The sequence below is a fragment of the Apostichopus japonicus genome, chromosome 13 (genome assembly GCF_037975245.1).
Source record: "Apostichopus japonicus isolate 1M-3 chromosome 13, ASM3797524v1, whole genome shotgun sequence".
NCBI classification, from domain to species: domain Eukaryota; kingdom Metazoa; phylum Echinodermata; class Holothuroidea; order Aspidochirotida; family Stichopodidae; genus Apostichopus; species Apostichopus japonicus.
The window spans coordinates 18301479-18321637 of record NC_092573.1 but is presented as its reverse complement, the minus strand read 5'-3'; the positions used below and the strand labels follow the sequence as shown (position 1 = coordinate 18321637).

The 20159-nt window shown below is 38.9% G+C and overlaps 1 protein-coding gene across 2 annotated transcripts; it reads right to left on the bottom strand.

Moving 5' to 3' along the window:
* Positions 1–140: 140 nt before the first annotated feature.
* LOC139978191 (uncharacterized) lies at positions 141–16342 on the bottom strand. 2 transcript variants are annotated; one of them, XM_071988125.1, is made up of 13 exons: positions 16133–16342; positions 14785–15490; positions 14568–14652; positions 14157–14200; positions 13638–13708; positions 10663–10736; positions 9851–9908; positions 9199–9277; positions 8163–8403; positions 6712–6775; positions 5736–5867; positions 4439–4546; positions 141–2559 (listed from the first exon to the last, which is right to left on the bottom strand). In XM_071988125.1, exons 2-13 carry the CDS (start codon positions 15458–15460, stop codon positions 2458–2460), a joined length of 1734 nt encoding a protein of 577 aa, XP_071844226.1. In that variant the 5' UTR covers positions 15461–15490; positions 16133–16342; the 3' UTR covers positions 141–2457. The 2 variants fall into 2 exon arrangements, with proteins under 2 accessions (XP_071844226.1, XP_071844228.1); XM_071988127.1 differs by having other exon boundaries at positions 14568–14637; positions 16133–16339.
* Positions 16343–20159: the final 3817 nt, after the last annotated feature.

The window sequence follows — 20159 nt, the reverse complement described above, 5'->3', positions numbered from 1 at the left end:
CCCCCCCCCCCCTTCCAATTTTTTTAAAATTTAATTAAAGAAACTTGTTACAGCCAACTGAAATTCATTACAAAGAACATAAAACGGTAAGTTTTGTTAATATGGAATAATGCGATAGTGTAAGAGAGAGAATTCAAATATTATTTTTTATCAACACTTGTATCAAAATTTATTTGGCTTATATTCAAAAAGGCACAATGTACAATGCTTGATCACAATCTGTTTGGAGTACTGTTGTAAAAATAAACTGGCTGCATAGAACAAAACAAAAGAAAACAAAAGCTTACATTTCACTCTAATACTGCTGTTATTTATAATATTACTTTAAAAGTAATTTACAACTTGTGGTAGCAATTGCTTCTTCAAAACTGAAAGAAGATTCACAAGTTCTTCTGACTTGTTTTATTTCAAAAAAGGAGAGGCAATCTTAACCATCACATTTTACCATACATGATAATGATACTTCCTACCAACAACAAGTCCAAAATTCAAACTCTAGCTCTAATAGTGTGGGCAAGGATCATAGTGGGCTGTCATTTTGTCCATGGATGCTGCCAGTGGGGGGGGGGGGCCAAACGTTTTTTTGTATCCTATCAAACTAAAAGGAAAATGATGTAAATATTAGATCTTATTGAACACCTTAATATGCTGGAATCTAAATGTATACCATATTGATGATCTCATGATGATGTGATTTGCTCAAATCTCCAAGTTAGTCTTGTCATTGAAACATTTAATTTGAAATCTTCCATATAGAATATTAAAGAATCCCCCCCCCCCCCCCCATCTAGCTGAAAGGTTTGGAGTTGTTTTTCACTAGCCTCTCCCTCCAGTGATGGTTTGGTTTGGTTCTCCATTAAAAGCAGCTTTTTTCATGTCATTGCTATTACATTACATAACCATGTATACCACATCAAACAAGAACCATACAATACCCTAAGAAAAGGTATACAGAGCTTTTAGAATTTGGACTTACCAGAGACAATAGTGACAATAAAATACCTTCAGCATCAACTCCGTGTGCTAATAAATGTTTGCAGGCCTTGACAAGCTGATGATGTCAACAAGACATGTAAAGTATATGCAGCATAGACATCCAAACAGAGAAATATATTATATAGACAACTGCATTTTGGATGTGAAGCCTACTTATGAAATCATTGAACTATTTAACATTTTGTTTCGGTTACAATACAGCTTTACTAACTAGTAGTAAACCTTGCCACTTTTGCAATGTCGGGTAATTTCAAATAATTGTGTACCATAAAATGGGAATAAAAGATGATACAATGCCATGATACAATGCAATCAAGAAGTGACCTAACTTTACCATAGCTTAAAGTGTTGCTTCAGATTCTGCTATGAGCAATATCAGCTGCTCTAACTATAATAAGGCAAATTACATATGAATGGCTATTCTAGCTGTATACATTATCCTAGTCTGGTCAGTATACCACAGTCGTAAGAGGGTTACTATGCAAATCTAACTTAATTATAGCTCATTCAGGAAACTCGAACAATTCACAAGAGTTTTATAATTATTGAATACTGATTAATTATTTGTCACAATTGTATTACCATCTTGTTGTCACCAATCTGAGTACCAATCACAACTAAATAAATCTTGGCACTGCTGGAAAGCAGAAGTTGACCCCAGAAAAGAGTCTAATGCCCTCTAAACTGCAGTTCAGTGAACATACAAAATTCTTTCTGTACTTAAGGAAATAATTACAGTAATTTACATAATCAGCTCTGGATTAACTCCAATCAAAGCTCATTTACTTTCACCATTTATATTCAATCCATTTATTCCAAAGGTCACATTTTTATGGAGTAATTTGACCAGTCTGTTTCCGAATACATTACCAAACTTCTTAGGATGATCTCATAGGCAGACAAGGGAATTACCACAAATCAGCATCAATCTTTGTTGAGGACTTTTAGTGGACAAGTTCCTTAGACCATTTAATATTCATGCCATGTCAAAGGTCAGAACTACCAGAATATCCTTCTTGGAAAAATTCTATCATAAAGCAACCACAATCCCTACCCTCAATCTCAGACGATTGTCCCTGGTATATACAAAAACACCTTTATTATTACACAAAATACTTGTGTACACTTCAACTGATGTGTTGACTTCATTTATGAGAGAATCATAAACAATGAGCATAACATCTTAAGTTCTTCATTTTATTCTTTAATTTTCAGAACTGCAACATATAGAAAACCAGTTCCGCATTAATTCCATGTATAACCTTCTCTCCCAAATCTATATTTGGAAATCAACGTCATTGACAAGAATAAATCTTACGATATTTATGACATAAGTAACTACTGTGTAAATATTGTTTTCCTTCCTTTTCCACATTGGTAACAGCAAACTTTCTGGCTAGTCTTCCTCAAAACCAAGGTGCCTTTAAAGGGACGCTATGACGGTATCAATGCTCTCAGCTGCTATGGCATGTCCTTCCATACTTGTCTACTCTCAGATGAGAGATGTTCCTCTGCCTTTTTCTGTCCTATTCGGTGGGACCTCATCGTTGCAAACAGAATTGCCTGAAGAAGAGAGCAAAATACATTTCATGCAGGATGATAGAATCATGAATAACAACTAGACGACCACTGAAGGGCTGAAAACGGAATGTGGAAGGCAGAGAGCCGGTAAATTATCCCTCCCTAAGTTGACCATACGGAAATTTGCCTTGAGGGTCATTATTAACATACTGTATACAGTAGTCACCCGGAATTGTTTGATTCCCACTTTGTCTACCCAACACCTGTAATACAGTAGTATTACCTGTAGTTTACCCAACACCTACAGGTAATACAGTAGTATTATATGTAGTCTACCCAACACCTCTAATACAGTAGTATTACCTGTATTCTACCCAACACCTACAGGTAATACAGTAGTATTACCTGTAGTCTACCCAACACCCGTAATACAGTAGTATTACCTGTAGTCTACCCAACACCTGTAATACAGTAATATTACATGTAGTCTACCCAACACCTGTAATACAGTAGTATTACCTGTAGTTTACCCAACACCTGTAATACAGTAGTATTACCTGTAGTTTACCCAACACCTACAGGTAATACAGTTGTATTATATGTAGTCTACCCAACACCTACAGGTAATACAGTAGTATTACCTGTAGTCTACCCAACACCTACAGGTAATACAGTAGTATTACCTGTAGTCTACCCAACACCTGTAATACAGTAGTATTACCTGTAGTCTACCCAACACCTGTGATACAGTAGTATTACCTGTAGTCTACCCAACACCCATAATACAGTAGTATTACCTGTAGTCTACCCAACACCTGTGATACAGTAGTATTACCTCAAGTCTACCCAACACCCGTAATACAGTAGTATTACCTGTAGTCTACCCAACACCCATAGTACAGGTTTACCTTAAGTCTCTTTATTTTAAGGATGACTGTGGAATGCTTGATGAACATTGAGCATGAAGGAATATTTAACTTCCCAGCTTCCAAGGAGGAAAAGGGGGTGGGGTGGGGGGGGGTTGCAGGCGATTGGGAATACTGATGAACTTCAATGACAATCAGGAGTAAGGCTAAGACAAGAACTATTTCCTCTACATCTGGAACAAATCCACAAAACCCGATAGGCTTAAATGCCATTCATTAAAACCAGATGTGGGTATGATCTGAAGTCACGATAACAGCTGCTATTATATTAAGGTGACCTGACGTCTCCGATATCTGGGGACAGTCCCCTGATTTCATGGACAGTGTCTGGATTAAAAGTGTCCCCAAAATTGCCCCAGATTTCATGTACTGTCACTGATCATTCCTAAATTTGTAAAATGCCCAGAATAATATCAATTAAAAAAAAATGTGTTTCTAGAGAATGTATTAGAGAATCATGGTCAGTGAACATCATTCTTGAATAGCACCGATCTCAAAATTCCACCCGCCCCTCAAAACGTATAATGTAGGTACCACCCATTGATGTCAACATCATGTCCCTCGAATTTTTGAAAAATATGTGTTCACCTTATTAAATGCTTGTCAGCAGTATTGCACAAAACATTGATATCAGTTTTGTATATAGAACATACATAGAGCATACACTGCTCTAAGTAGAGCATAAATAGAGCATAAATTGCGTTCATCTTTGATTCAGGGAGACACTGTCGCCCTACTATAATCTGATCTGGAGCTTAGCCATTCTTAGAGGTCTGGTGTGTGTGTCACTTCTAGTGTAAACAAGTAGTAAACAAGTTCATTGTGGCAGACTATTTCTAATGTTCCAACAACAGTACTACATTTCATATGACTAATATTGGTCAATGTATTAGCACAGGGATATGATGACCACCTGTTTGAGCTAAAAAAAACCAATGGCTTTTGTGAAATGCTTTCAATACACACACTTCCACAAATAACAAAAACAAACTCACCTCGGGCAGCCAAACATCAAATATGTATCCTGTACTCGGTAGGTCGGTTTTCTTTTCCTGGCAATGGTTTCTGAAGATTTCCTCTAAATGTTCAGCAACTTTGTCAATCTAGATATAAAACAAAGAGTGACTTGGCTTAGTTCTCAGATATTATTAAGCAGGTGCAAGCCAAAAATTATCCATGCTTCTATCCAAACACCTGCCTCTTCAATCCCCACCCACGTCCTGTCCCCGTCCCACTCTCTGGCCCCAAAAATTAGAATTGAAAGAGAAATAATGTACTGCTATAATGAGTGTTTGTCAATCATAAGGAAAGTGTAGTCGTTGATAAACACAGGTGCTTTATATCCAATATTCAGGTTTCAAAATTTTCAAAATTTCACAATTATTCACTTTTAGTACAATCTTAAATGGAGAAGTATATTTTGGACAGGGAACAGATCTACATCCTACCTTTAAACTGTGACCATCTGTGAAGGTGGGGATTAAATCTACCACATGCTTATACTTTAATGAATGACACCATATTGAACTAGAGATTTTGACAGACTTTCTCAAATTTGGGTCAATCCTTCACGAATCACATATCAGTACTGAATATGTATGAGGCCCTCAAGTAACTGGTTGTACAGTGTGCACTCAACCTAACTCAACCTCACCCTCTTCTCAACAGGCCTGTATGCAGACACACCTAACTGCAAACTTGATTGATATTTTCCAGCATAGTATAGAGGGCTATATCGATATTATTTGAAATCAGAGAGACAGTCTGTTACATTTCAAAGCAAATATCCTCCCAGCCTTAGGAATTAATACTTCCACAGGAGCTGACAACATCTAGATAAGCCACTAATTACACATATGAATCCAGATGTAATATGTTGTCAGAGTTAACTGATAAGGTTGATGCCACCCTTGCAATGAAGATTGCTCAAAGTATTACAGTGAAAGTGGAATTTGCTGTAGTTAAACCAGTATTGTAACAAGTCATTTAATTTTGATGTATGTATGGAGTCACTTACTAAATATTATTGTGACCCCATATCTAGTTAATGACTCCAGTCACTGTACTACTACTATGGCGATAAACATCATAACTACATTCAAATGTTTCTTAAGCTCGGACAATGGGTGACTGGAGTCATTTACTCATTACGACGATATGTGTCATTCTAATTACGAAACCCACCTTGCTGCTTTAAACTGGAGGTCCTGAGAAGAAAGGAAGGATTTTAGGAGGGAAAAATACAAATCATGAAGAGTTGAAGACACTAATAAGAATATTAGGGAGACTTGCCTTTTCATCTGTAGTCAAGGCACCGAGTTTGGCATTAAACTTAAGAGTATCTCTGTCCTTGTGAGACGAAGAAAAGTATCTTGTATGTCTGGTTGACTTGATTTGTCCTTTCCATATTTTCACCAGACGTTCCTGTAAAATAGGTAAATTAGAAATATTTCTATGTTCTTGCTATACAAATTGTCCTTTAGGATACATGGCCATTTGAAAGAAAAAACTTGAGTATGAACATCACGTATGAAGACCTTTTACCACCACTTAGTAATGTCATCAACAGAACCAAACTCAAAACGTATTCATAAGCAAAGGATCCCCAATCAGAAGAAATGCCTTAAAAAGAGTAAATGTGAAGATAAATGCCCTTTTGTAGCAACCCTGATTCAACAATCAAAGATGGGCTATTCAAAAACTTTTATAACTCCACAGATCTTCAAAAGATGATGAAGGCACTATTGAAAAATCCTCACTAAATGGGAATCTCAATTGTTTGTTTGTCAATACTTTTTTTGGTTTGTAACTGACTGTATACAAACTAAGAAATAATAAAGACACATTGCCGGGTGATGCAAATGAGTTAAGGACTTTCAGGTCAAATGTACGGCCTTCTTAATTTAATAGCTGGTACTGGTACTGGTACTGGTTTACATGAAAGTCCTGGACTGAAGGTTGTTACTCTCCGAGGTAATTTCCAGTCGCTGAGAAGAACGAAAATTAGACAATAAAGTTCATAAATGAGTAAGAAAGCTCTTTCAAGTCCAAAAACCCAAAATTTAAAGAACCATTTGTAATTTGGGTCTACACAGCTCCTCGAGTTGACAGACTTGAGCTGGCAACCTGCATCACGTAACCCGTCGACATTAAAGATACAGATCAACGTAATGATTACAAATCAAGTACGCATCGACTCAAGGTAGTCATTTACCTTCAGGTAATGTCTATTGAGTCTGCAATTAATTAATTCGGTGAGAAATGTTACCTTTGTTTCATCTTTCAAGATCTGCTTTACAAGCCTGTCTTCTACCTTCTCCCATTTCTTTCGTCTACAAAACCGAACAAAATAACAACGAAAGAGAAAATGAACATAATCATTAGTTTATCAAACAATAACTAAGCTAAAGCTTTGCATGCTCTTAATGTGTCGTCCCCGATTTCGACTGATGATGAAAAGCCATTTCCACTCATTACAATATAAACAATAAAAATCGTCTTTTTCCACCTCTCCCCATATTCACTGCAAAAGACAACATCCATCTTTGCCTAAAATCTTACATGCAGATCAGGTGAGGCATAGGTACCACCCAGTTGGGGCAATTTTCGCCATATGATACATTCATGATATGATGAATAGAGGACGTGTATGGAACTAGGGATAGTATGAGCCGTATCAATATCCTGTTTCTAAAGGAAGCCGGTTGGGAACTGCTCATTCTGTTACTACGAGGTTTTCCAAGTGTGTCATGAATGTTACACATAGAGGTAGTACTATAGAAAATTAACCCAACTGGCTGATAGCTGGTGTTTCTGCTCTGACAGTTGGTGAAGGCTGATCCTTAGTGCTGGTATTTGTGTTGGGTGATTAATATAGACTCCCCTGAGGTTAGCAGAAATGCTAAAATCCATCAAGAATTATAGGACATTGGTTGAATCTCTTAGAAATGTGATGTCTTCAATATCCCCATCTTGAGATATCACAGGACAAAAATAATTCCAGACTTGGAACTCTGCTGACTGCAGATGACCTTTGACCTCAACCAAAACAACAGGGTTGATATACTCACAATGGTACATCAACATAGCAAATATAAGTTTGGTGCGACATCACATCAAACTGTGCATCACACAGACAGACAGACACACACAAATGAACGGACGATCATTATTGCAAAGTTTTAAATCAACCACTGTTATAGAAACCATTAAACATAAAGCCAATTAGTTGCCAACTCAAAACTAAAGATATAGTACACTGAGCTTGTGTACTTGCACGGCAGTAGGTGATAGGTTTCAAACACAGCGTGATGCTTTAAGCAGAATTCAGTATTTGATGTCACATTTCCAATAACATTACATGTTTTGTTTTGTTCATTATCATAAGATCTAATTTTGCAAACAACAGTTGGTCTCAGAGGTCCTACTTTCGAGGAAGTTGAGGAAATAGGAACAAAATCACTTTTTGAAAACTTGTCGGTCCAATAAAACTTTTGTAGACATAATAAAGCTACTGCAGTCCCAACATATCCACAATACAGTTCAGTAACATACCGACTAGGCTGAAGGTTCATCAAATTGTGCATGTATATTGTAACATCTTCTCCTCATTTTAAGTACAGAATCTTGATATGCCTATTGTTGCGATCATTTCTCGTCATGGCTCTCAGAATCGAAAGTTTAGAAATCTGGGCAAAGTGATGACTACACGAGACTTACTTTTGTAATCTTCCCGTGTCCGGTTCAGCATCTTGCCGACAGTTTTGCTCCTCTGTCCAAAAACCTGGTGGGTGACCCACCCTCAGCTCTGGAGAGGGTGAAGAAATATACCCCTCTCCTGGTGTTGAACAGATCACCTTCAAGGGATGGACGATGCATTCTGTTGGGGTAAGGGGTGGTGACTCCATGCTTTGACAGGCTATGGTGGAAGAGGGATCGCGAACTGGTGATGAACCAAGAGCTGCAAAAAACCAAAGTCATTTCCGTGAATTAGGTGACTGTACAAGTACCATACTAATTCACAAAACTTCCATCCTTGAAAAATTCTCTCAGAAATTGGAATTGGATTTCATGAAGGAACATCTGATGGTCTACTGGGCAAGAATTTAAGTGTAAAGTCAACTGGTTCATTGAACATGAAGTTTTCTCCTGTTTTTTCATGATTAATTCACACGTTGGTATGGTACCTCTACCCACTCAACTCTCTATGAACATTAAACCTGTTTCAGATCTATTAGCTGCAATCCATAATACTTGATGATTAATTCACACGTTTGTATAGTACCTCTACCCACTCAACTCTCTATGAATATTAAACCTGTTTGAGATTTATAGCTGGATTCCATAATACTTGATGATTAATTTACACGTTTGTATGGTACCTCTACCCACTCAACTCTCTATATGAATATTAAACCTGTTTTAGATCTATTAGCTGCAATCCATAATACCTGATGATTAATTCACAAGTTTTGATGGTACCTCTACCCACTCAACTCACTCTGAATATTAAACCTGTTTCAGATCTATTAGCTGTATTTCATAACACTTGATGATTAATTCTGGTTAAATTCACGACTTTCACTCTAAGTCAAGCGAGAACATGTTGACATTTCCCTGTTTCTTCTAGCAACAGCAAAACCTCTTTCGTCTGTAATGTTTGACAGAGTCAACTGGAGTAAATTTTTAGTCACTAAATGGAAGCAGCATCTTTAATGGAATGTTAAAATGATGATGCTATCAGTTACAATCGTACCTCTCTTCTGAAGGTAATCCATGGCCTCCTCCACTGCAACTTTAAAGCTCTCTGCTTGCTCTGATTCTAACCCTTCTGCCTACAAAGGAAACAATATTATGACATTATTAGTATTTAAAGATATCAATCGCTACCATTACCAAATGGATACTTGTATATAACATTCACTTGATATACTTCACCACAAACCTAACTAGAAAGTTCTACACTCAAAGAACTAAAAGACATAACAAAGTTCCATGCACACCTCCACAGCAGTGGCACAAATTATAAATATGTGATACATACACCAGGGAATAATTTATCCAGTATCACATCACAAAATGCTATTCAAAATGGTCAAATTGCTACACAAGTGCAAAAAAGATGTATAGCATTTGTTTTAGCTTCAGTGAATATACTGCATTTGTTACATAACAGAACAGTAAATCAAAATTCTAGCAGTGCTGTTAGCACTTTATTAGTGAGAATCCTATATAGTAGGTGATGAGATCTTAGCAGGCAAATTGACAAAAATACAAACTTGCTACGAGGATGTCAGTTTGTCTACTGTACCTCGAGATTCAAAAAATCTACAGCAATTTTGCTAAGCAATCATAATCGGCCACCAGTAAACCGTTTGAAGATATTACTGTACTGCACTACTACTGACCATGAATTTCTTTCTGTCACGGATGAAAGGTCTTATTGCACGGATGGAGTATTGGCATCTGTAATAAGGAGAAATAAACCTTAACAATGTGACTCAGAGCACGTACTAATGAATACTGTGGGATACCAGAGTATACACCACACAGTCAATGAAACACACAGGGAACTCACTCCTCACTGAGTGTAATCATACTTTAGACACATAAGTAGACAATGCACAAGTTAAAGTGCTATTCTATACCTCCTAGCTGTGATCATTTCTGTTAGACTGATTTAGATTAGAGACCTATCAGCAGTTTATTAGATGATATCTTTTACAGTTTGTTGCATTTGCAACAGTGATGTCTCCCTGCCAGAAACATGAGTTGCAAAATACACTTCACATCGATGTGACTTTGTCGTATGAGAATCAATCCTTATAACATTTCATATTCATTGCCAGTACTACCTGGACATGAGTAAGTTTATCATGGTCTCTAGTTAGGGTTGTATCTAGGAAGATTGATTGCAGGAAACAACTAGGGTGCCTACTCTGCAGGTATGGAGGAAATTAGTTGTTTGGAAATAAAGTAGTCAAATCAGAATCAGCTATCATATGTGCAAAGATTTCTACAGTGAAACACAAAAGTATGGGATACAAATTTTGGAAGACCTTTGCTAAATTGCTAGCATCCTTTTTTTGTCATATAACACCTTGCAATATGGGTAGAGGCGGGCCAGCAGATGTCACCAAGATGGCTTCAACTGTGTAGATTTATTTTAAGGTGCAGTGGCCTGAAAAACAATCTGCATTTGTAATATTGGGTGACTTACGTGTACACATCAAATCCAGCATTTAAGTACTGCACAGTTATTTTGGATTGTCGTCCGGGAACTACATCCTTCACCTACAAAAACGAAAGGACGTATTAAACTCAACACCAGATGGCCATGCCTAGAAAGTGTGATTGCAAAGTGAAAGTGAAAAGGTTTCGACCTTATCACACAAAAGTGCTACTGTAAGTGATGTGTTCAAATTTAAAGCTAAACAGGCAAGATCGGTTTCATGAAAGTAGAAAGGAAATTTTAACATGCTTCCCTGTATGAACACTGACTTACACCGTATATTGTACGAGTCCAGACTACTCGGTGTGTTGGGGGCCTGGGGGGGCCGGGCCCCCGCATGAAATCGGCTGGCCCCCCCACTGGGAATGGGGTAAAAAAATTGTAATAAAAAAAAATTGTAAAAAAAAAAAATCAAAAAAATCATCAGTGGGATTCACTAATATTTTTTGTTCATTAATTTGAGATATAGAGTGCGACGGTTGCGACCATACACCACGAACCTTGTGCATGTGCTGCGCGATATCGATATCTACCAATACATGTTATCGGTCATCGATTGGCACAAAAACCCAGATTCTGATGACAGCTGCCTCAAGAAACCCAATAAATGGCCTAATTAGCACCGAGCCACCAATGTGGACCATTACCGAAACATCGATGCGTGTTAGTCTTCCATCCCCTTCCTCTAATGCTATTTAAGTCCACATGTGGGCATTTTCTGCAAACCTACCGGTAGCCCACAGGGGTTTGAGTTGGGAGAAAGGCCTTGACACCTTGAAACAACAAATGATGCCAACCATAGGCGTTCGAGGCGGGGAGTGCAGGGGGGCAAACTGTCCCCTAAATTTCCAGAGGACAAGAAATTCGGGCGAAAGTCCTGAAAAATTCGGGCAGCCTAAGAGGAGAAAAAAAAATATATATAGATATATATATATATATATATTTTTTCTCCTCTTAGGCTGCCCGAATTTTTCAGGACTTTCGCCCGAATTTCTTGTCCTCTGGAAATATATATATATATATTATATATATATATATATATATATATACATATAAATATGCAGTAGCTTGCCCGAATCTTTTTCAAATTTTTGCACGACAATTCCATGATTTTCTTTATTTAGCATCATGATGCCCGAATATTTCCGTGTAACACCACCGTAAGCGCAGTTCATCTGGGCTACCACGCTTTTTGCACGATCAATTTTTTTTCTTCTAACTAGTCAATTGTATACCTGGACCAAGGGCGGCGGAACCGGGGGGAAAAGGGGGGCACGTGCCCCTCCCCCACTTTTCCTCAGGTTAGAAATGTGCCTTTTTTCTACATAAAAATTGAGGTGCCTCAAGTTAGCAAGAGGCCAGGGAACCAGAATGAACACTCGGGAAGAGCCGTTTCCGGCCATCTGAGGGGTTTGTAAAACCAAAAATTTTATAAAAGCTCCACGCCAACCGATGGTGGCGCTCCGCTCAGATAGCCGTGCATACAACTTTGCAAATCCTGGCTAAGCCTGTGACTTTTAACGAATTTCTGTGAGTCAAACTCAAAGCATTTTCGAATGGAAAAAATTTGTTAAGATTTTAACAAGAAAAAAACTCTAATTCGGAAGATTCCTACATTAGCAACTAACATGATTTCACCTCATTTTGTCTCAAAAGAAAACATGTTCCTTGTTTCCCAATTTGCGCATTGGATATTGCAGTGCTAGTATGCATATTTTCCTTGAGGGGGGGGGGGGGGGGACGTTGATGGAGTGATGTGTATACACAAATAAGATAATACAATAAGAGTTATAAAGGGTACTGAATATAACGCTGCATCATTCCAATCGAATTTCTGCAAAGTGCCCTTTGATGTCGGTGCCCCCCCCCCCCCAGATTAAAAGTGCTTCCGCCGCCCTTGACCTGGATATCCCCGACATGAGTGTATAAAAGAAACATTTTCTTTTTCATGGATGGTGGGGGGGGGGGGGAGTGTCTACAAGCCTAGAAGTACAAGTTTATCATATTCTTTGTTATATTTTATACTTTTTTTGTGAGACAAATTGCAGTCTCACCCGACACAGCGACATTATCCCGCCTACGTGTCGTTGAACAATGTTTTTCTGGAGGTAGCTGAGTACTGTGTTAAAATAATATATAAGGTAACTAAATATAGCAGCTTAAAAAATATACTGTCCCATTTTTCCCCTTCAAAGTGATGTTACCATTTTTTCTTCTTCTAATTTACCAAATTTTTGGGGAACTGTAAATTTCTAAACCGTGAGATTATAAAATAAAGAATGTTTAGATGCAACTTGCAAGGCCTCAGAAGTGCCGTTTCCGGCAATCTGAGAGGCATTGTGTGCCAAAAATTTTCTTGTTCGCTACGCGCCAACCGATGGTGGCGCTCCGCTTAGATAGCGTCACCGGAACTTTCGGGCACAAAAAGTTCTGCCCCCCCCCCCAAACTGAAATGGTCCCGTACGCCTTTGATGTCAACTTCACTCAAGTTAAAAGTCTGGCTGAGTTGGCAAGGCCAGTCAGCATGAAAGAGAGAATTTTTTTTTTTGGCATTTCTGTCACCAAAGTTGCACATCTTTTTGGTTGCTATTTTGCCTCACAGGTGCCATCTCCTGCGATCTGGGGGGTGCTGAAATCTCAAATTTTCTCTGTACGCTCCGCGCCAACCAAGGTGGCGCTCCGCTCAGATAGTAACCCGGCCCCCCCACAAGAAAGAACAGCCCCCCCATGGCCCCCCCACTTAAAAAATCCTAGCTACGCCACTGCAAACCAAGGATATTATAAAGGAGGGATGCAGCCCTGGGTCTTTGAAATGGACCCCTCACAAAGAGAGAAAAAGTGAAAAGTTAAATGGAGTGTTAAAGTGTGGGGGAGGGGGGGGGCTCTAATTCTACCCCAGCTGAATGTGCAAAAATCCCCCTTGGAACTGAATAAAACTTTAATGGCACTAATGCCAGACTTACGATGGCAGGCCAGAATGGGTTCCAGGGGTGTCGAGCCCAGACCAAATCTCCTTCTTCATATTCCTCTTCATCTAGAAGATTTATAATGAACAACTATTTTCTACTACAGTATTTTGTGCAAGTTTACTTCATTTAAAAACAAACGAAAGAAAAACACATACTTTTCAATTAGAACTCTTTCTGTTTTCACTCTTTTGACTGATACTAGATCTATTTCTTTCACAGGTTAATATGAGGGTATCGAGGTAAAAGTCCAACCCAAAAATTAATAACTGGGAATAATTCATGGGGTTTGTGTTTTTGTGTACAATAGTAGCTTTACGAACTTTGTATCTCACTACACTAAAATAGTGCATAGAACTGCTATACATATTTGCATTTGTGGAGTACAGGTAATGGGTCGGTTGCTTTTTCTTTCTACTTATAGAATTTCGCTATGCATTATCGGACAAGTGACACCTCCCCCCCCCCCCCGCCTACAATTACATACAAAAATATATAAGATAATACTGTCCTCACCAATTTCAAGGGATGGATCTATCAGTTCATCATCTGAATCAGGTCTGTTGGAGAATAAGAAATCATTTATAATTTAATAAACGGTTTCCATAAAATTGTAACCATGGATATCTCCATGGTATTACGACTGCACAGGTGAAAAGAGAAAATTTGCAGGAGGAGACTGCCAAGAATCTACTTAAGTATCAACTCCTTGTGCTGTCCACATGAATCAACTAACCATTACCAGTTGCATTAATGAAAATCTGTTTTGCTTTGAATAAGACTGTATCATGGAGAGACATTACATTCAATCTCCGTACAAATAAGGTGATTTGTGGCAGACATATATTTTCATTCCGGACTGAGAATATGGGAATTTTTACATTCATATTTGGCAAGCATGTATACAATTCTGTCATCTGAACTTACTCTGAGAACTCTGTTGAAACCTCTACTAAGCGAGATGTGGCATCTTCCTGGTTCGAAGGACGTACCAGTCCTGAAACAAAAACGACTGCAAAGGTAAATTATCGATAAATCAAATACCAAAATGAAGCCAATGAGAAGCTTTATAAATTTAAGTGGTGTTTCTGTCTGTAGGGTATTAATTCAATATCAAATTAATTGATCATAACAATTTATCTACCTGCAGAATCTGTCTTTGGTTCAGATGCTTGATCCTTCTTTTCTTGAACATTGTTTTCCGATTTGTTGTGCCTCTGATCATTAGTTGGATTGCTGTTGAGTTGTTCAAACCACAACTCTCCGGGTTGGGGATTTCCGACAATCAGTTCTCTTTCTTCACTACTCTCCCTCTCTCTAGCCTTCTCAGTCGTTGTCTTTTTTCCATCAACCTTTTCCTTGCCTTTCAAAATAATCCTTCTAGGCTTTAGGCTTCGCAAATTTAAACGATGCGGTCTTTGGATGTTTGATGGGATGTTGCTCAAACTCTTCTTTTGTGAAGATCTAGTTGCAGCATATCTCTGTTTGCTTGGCTTTAACTCTTCTTGCTCAATAAATTTGTTTTTTAAGCCATCCACTACCCCTCCTTTTGACAAACCTTTCATACAGGACTCAGTTATGCACGTCTCATTTTTCTTCCTCTTGTCTGGGGGTTCACTATCCTCTGTTGCTGGTGGCAGGTCCTCATCACGATAACCTGGGAGGACCTTAACCCTGTTTCTACCTTTTGTTTTTTGATGTACACCTTTGACAATTGTTCGCTTCCCTGCACCCTTCAATGCTGGATTAGTCTCTGTCACTTTGCCGACAACCAACTCCTCTTCCTCATCAGAGTCAGATTCTGGATTCATTTTGAGCATCTGTCCATCTTTACCAGGGAATCTGTGATACTGCAAACATATAGAGTTTACCACAACCAACTGAGAGTAACTCAAGTATGTTAGTGATCAATGTCATTTCTTTCTATTTGAAGCCGTATAATGTGTGCCACTACAACTTAGACATGCAAAAGATGGCCTAACTAATCTTTTTCAGTTTTGACAGGTTCCCTACAATCATATTACCGTAAGAAACATATTTTCCACAGGAACTAACCCTTTGGCAAAGAATGAGCAAATAAAGTTTTGTTTACAAGCAAGACAACTGCATGGCACAGGCATGTTTGTAAACATACGTTTATATGTGCAATATGCCTACAGTATTGCACAGTTGCTGAACTCAATTGCTGAACTCAATATACTATGTCCTGGATGACATTCATCGTTCTTGCTGTACATGTCAACTTCGAGAATTTCTGGCATTTGGGCGGTACATAAATAAAAAGTTCCAGTACTCCTTTGCCCAAACTACAGTAGTTCCAACACCTAGATTTGAAAGTATAAGCTTGGGCCCCTAACCAAACCGTAAGACTACAACTAGGCCTAACGTAGGCCTAACTGAAGCCTGTACAGTTATCCATAACCTAGGCCTCAGGCGAGCATCGGAATGCATCTGAATGAATATCAATACAAAATGAACTAAATGATACTTACCCTTCGATAAAGCCAAAGTTACATTCTGAATTTCTATGCAAAATACATTTAACGAAGCACACCAACGTTTAACATTCCTAACATTGCTTTATAGTATATAGTTCTACTAGTGTTACTACTATAGCAACACTCTGTACTAAGACTAATGTTAGGCCTGTTGTGTACGTGTGTCTATTGTCGGTCTGTTCTTGTGTTTGTTTAATGTATGCATCAAAGATACGAAACTTTAATACGGAATTACTTCCGAGAACTTTACAAGGGAGCTGAAATTGCGGAAGTCTCTGAAACAATACTATTCGATATAGAAAGTGAGTTTGTTTCCGAAACATCACAACGTCGCGTAAAAATCATGATTTCACATGTTGTCATGGTTAGAGAGACAGACAAGTCTATATTTTGACATTTACAACAACATATGACGGGTGACTGTATGACATGGCAAGTAACATATTAACACAACAACATCTTGCATCTTGTTGTTAATTTGGCATATTTCTTTATCCTTTGTTAACTTAAAAAATATAAATTTATTCACATGCACGACCCCTTGAGTCGTGTGAATCTTAACCTGCATAATATATAATCAAAATCATTTTGATCACTGACCGGTGATATGAAAACCTGATGAGCGAAGCTTTTTTCTTTATACAACGCACGATTGAAGTCACAGTGGATGCATGATTGAATTTCGAAAATAACATTGCCTTAAATATTCAGAATAACATGAAGGCCGCTAGTGTCATTTCAAAGCAGAATGTTAAAGATGCGGTTGTTTCTCTTAGGGTATCACAAGCAGATAATGTAGTACTGATAGTAATTAGGATCTTGTAGATCTTTTGAGCTTGAACTATTTTGTGTCGGTTTCTACAAGGGAAGATATGAGTATTCCTGATTTTCAGGGGGTCCTAAACTGGATATACGGTCTTATTTTCGGATGAGGTTGTCTTATGATTTATAGGCATTGAAGATTCGCCCAAACCGCGTGCCGCGCTCTGAAAAAAAGTTAACTTTCCGTTGCTTGCAAATGACGTTTTCTTCTTGTCGCTACAAAATGCAGACATTAATGAAACATGATACTCTGTTAACTTTGATCTAGACCGGAGATGTCCACGCTGCTATGTATACTGTACGGTTAATTGTGGGTATTGACCCAGGCGCGGCGGAACGGAAAAAATTATTGGGGGGTCTAATGTGTGGAGACTATCAGAGCCTTATATAAGGCTCTGGAGACTATCTGAGCGGAGCGCCACCATCGGTTGGCGCGGAGCGTACAAGAAAATTTTGGGTTTTTCAAACCCCCAGATGGCCGGAAACGGCACTTCCCGAGTGTTTAATGCTGCGAATACCTAGCCCTAAAATATAGGTCTCAAGCCTGCAATTTCTCAGATTGCACGTAAAAATCTGTAAAAACATTGTAATTTGTATATTCGATGGTGTTTAATTAAAAAGAGTAGCTATTACTCGTAGTGTACTCGCAAAGATGTTTATGAGTGTAGTAAATTACTACTTGCAATTAAATGCAATAATTAAATAAATGTCATAAGAAAAAACAGAAAGCATTTCTTAATGTTAACAAATGGGTAATTCCAAAACCATGTGCAGTTGCCAACACATTTCTATGAACCAAGCACTGTCACAAATGCATGTACCCTATACAGTACAGGTAAACTGCTATTATTGTGTTTTTGTTCGTTTAATAATTGATTGCGTTTAACATAGAGCCATGTTCCACGCATTGCGTGTACTCGTAGTGTAAACGCAAATTTTGATGAGTGTAGCGTTAAGCTTATCACACTCTTTATTTAAAACACTAATATTCGATGAGGCATGGTACAGACACGGGGCGTGAAGACACGGTTGGTGTGACAATGTGGTCTATAGCCAGGGGACGGGCCGAGGGTCCCCCCAGCATTTACTAAAATTATTACACCTATATAGTATACGTGTGCATCGGACAGATCGACAGGTATGCATTGAAAAGTGGGCAGATGCACGTTTCGGAGCCTTGGTAAATATTGGGGGGGGGGTGCTTATCATGCATTTGCCCCCTCAACTTTTTCATCGGGGGGCTGAGCCCCCCCCAAGCCCGCCCCCCGGTTCCGCCGCCACTGTATTGACCATATAGCTGTATGTAGGCCTATTGAACGTACACTAGTGTCTAATTACCGACGGTAGCAAGCTGTTTGTGTGTGTATTTTCTGGGATCGATGGTGGTGTCTAAGACTTCTGTTACACCTCATTCGAAACTAGGTCAGATTACCGGCATGAGACGTTTCTTTTGTGCGCGAGTCTTCACACCCTTTGAGCTGCTTTGTCTAAATGTTTCTAAAGCTTCTGGGCCTGATGCAATTCATCCATATTTGTTGAAGACACCATTTCTGCGTTCCGGCCACTCTCATTGGTTTATAGTAAATTTTTGAATGAAGGTTATGTTCCTCAGGACTGGAGATGTGCTAATATTACTCCAAGTTTCAAGAAGGGTGATAGGCCAAAGTCTAAGTCAGGGGTTCCCTAACTGGGGTGCATGAACCCCCAGGGGTGCGTGGGTCCCTCCCGGGGGGTTCGTGAGACGTTTCTGAAAGTCAAAACTAGAGTACTTTTTGTTGAACTAAAATCTGATATATCATATGATTTAGTAATGTACAAAAGTCGTACCTATCGAAAAACTCTTTCCGCGTTCCATGCATGCGCATGTGTTGTCGTGTATGTGAAAAAACAGGAGCATCCGTCTCATAGTGTGTGATGGGTGATCGATGCGTGATACAATTCGTGATCTGATTTGTTCATCTTTCTTCTTGTTTTTTCCATTGCAATATTACACTATGAACTTGGTCTTTACGAAGCACTGTGTTATGCGTATGATAGTATAATAATGACTCAGATCGTGTCTCGAAAAAGTTGGGGGTTCATGGACAACTCTGACATCCACAGGGGGTTCGTGGGGAAGGGGCTAAAGTTAGGGAGTAAGGGAAACCCTGGTCAATGCCATATAATTACAGGCCCGATCACAACCTTCTAAACATTGTCTCAAAGCTGCTAAAAGAGGTAATAGGGTTTTAGGTATGATCAAGAGGGACTTAAGTTTTGTGAAAGAGCACATATTTGTTAGGCTTTATAAGCAGTTGGTTAGGCTTCATCTGGAGTATGCTGTGCAGGCTTGCCTGTGCTAAGGATAAGGAATTACTCGAGAGAGTCCAGAGGATTGCTACTATAGTACAGTAATTCCTTAAAGGGTGTTGCTTATTATAGGCGGTTACAGCTTTTGAATATCACCACACTGGAGCTTAGGAGGTTACGTGCTGAATTGATTCAGGTTTTCAAGATTGTGTTTGGTTTTGACAATTTAGCCTTCACTGAATTTTTCATGTTTGCTAATAGTAGTTGTAGGCCTACCAGAGGTCATTGTCTTAAACTCCAAAAGTCACAAAGTACGATAAATATTCGGCATAACTTTTCTAATAGGGTTGTGAATGGGTGGAACGGTTTGCCTGAGAAAGTTGTACTTGCAAGGATAGTGTGAATGGGTTTAATAATGCTTTGGACAAGCAATTTACGCATTGTAATCGGGTCTGAGTGTTTGTGTCTTCAGTTTTTGCAGGCTCCTATAGGGTCCTTGATGAGGGCTTGATGGTCCCTACTGGTCCTTTTTTTTCAACTAAAATAAACAAAACTGAACTAAACATGAGGGCAGACGCATGTAGCCAGCTTTCCTGATGTGAGGGTCAAGGCTAGACTATAGGCCTATCGTAAGAGGCCATGGACAACTACATCCTAGTTTTTCCAGGTTTTTCAGTTCTTTAGGGAAGGGCCGGGGTTGGGGGGAGGGTGAACAGGAGAGGAGCGGGCACGTGCCCGGCGGTGAACGGTCATGTAAATGAAAGATAACAAACATTTAAAGATATAATAGTACGTACGTGTGGGTATAGGTACACGTATGATCTCATCATAGTTAACGTTTAATTGCCCCAAACTGCAGAGAGGACGATCAGTTCCATGCTATAGTAGCCCGGTAGCCCAGTGCACTTTG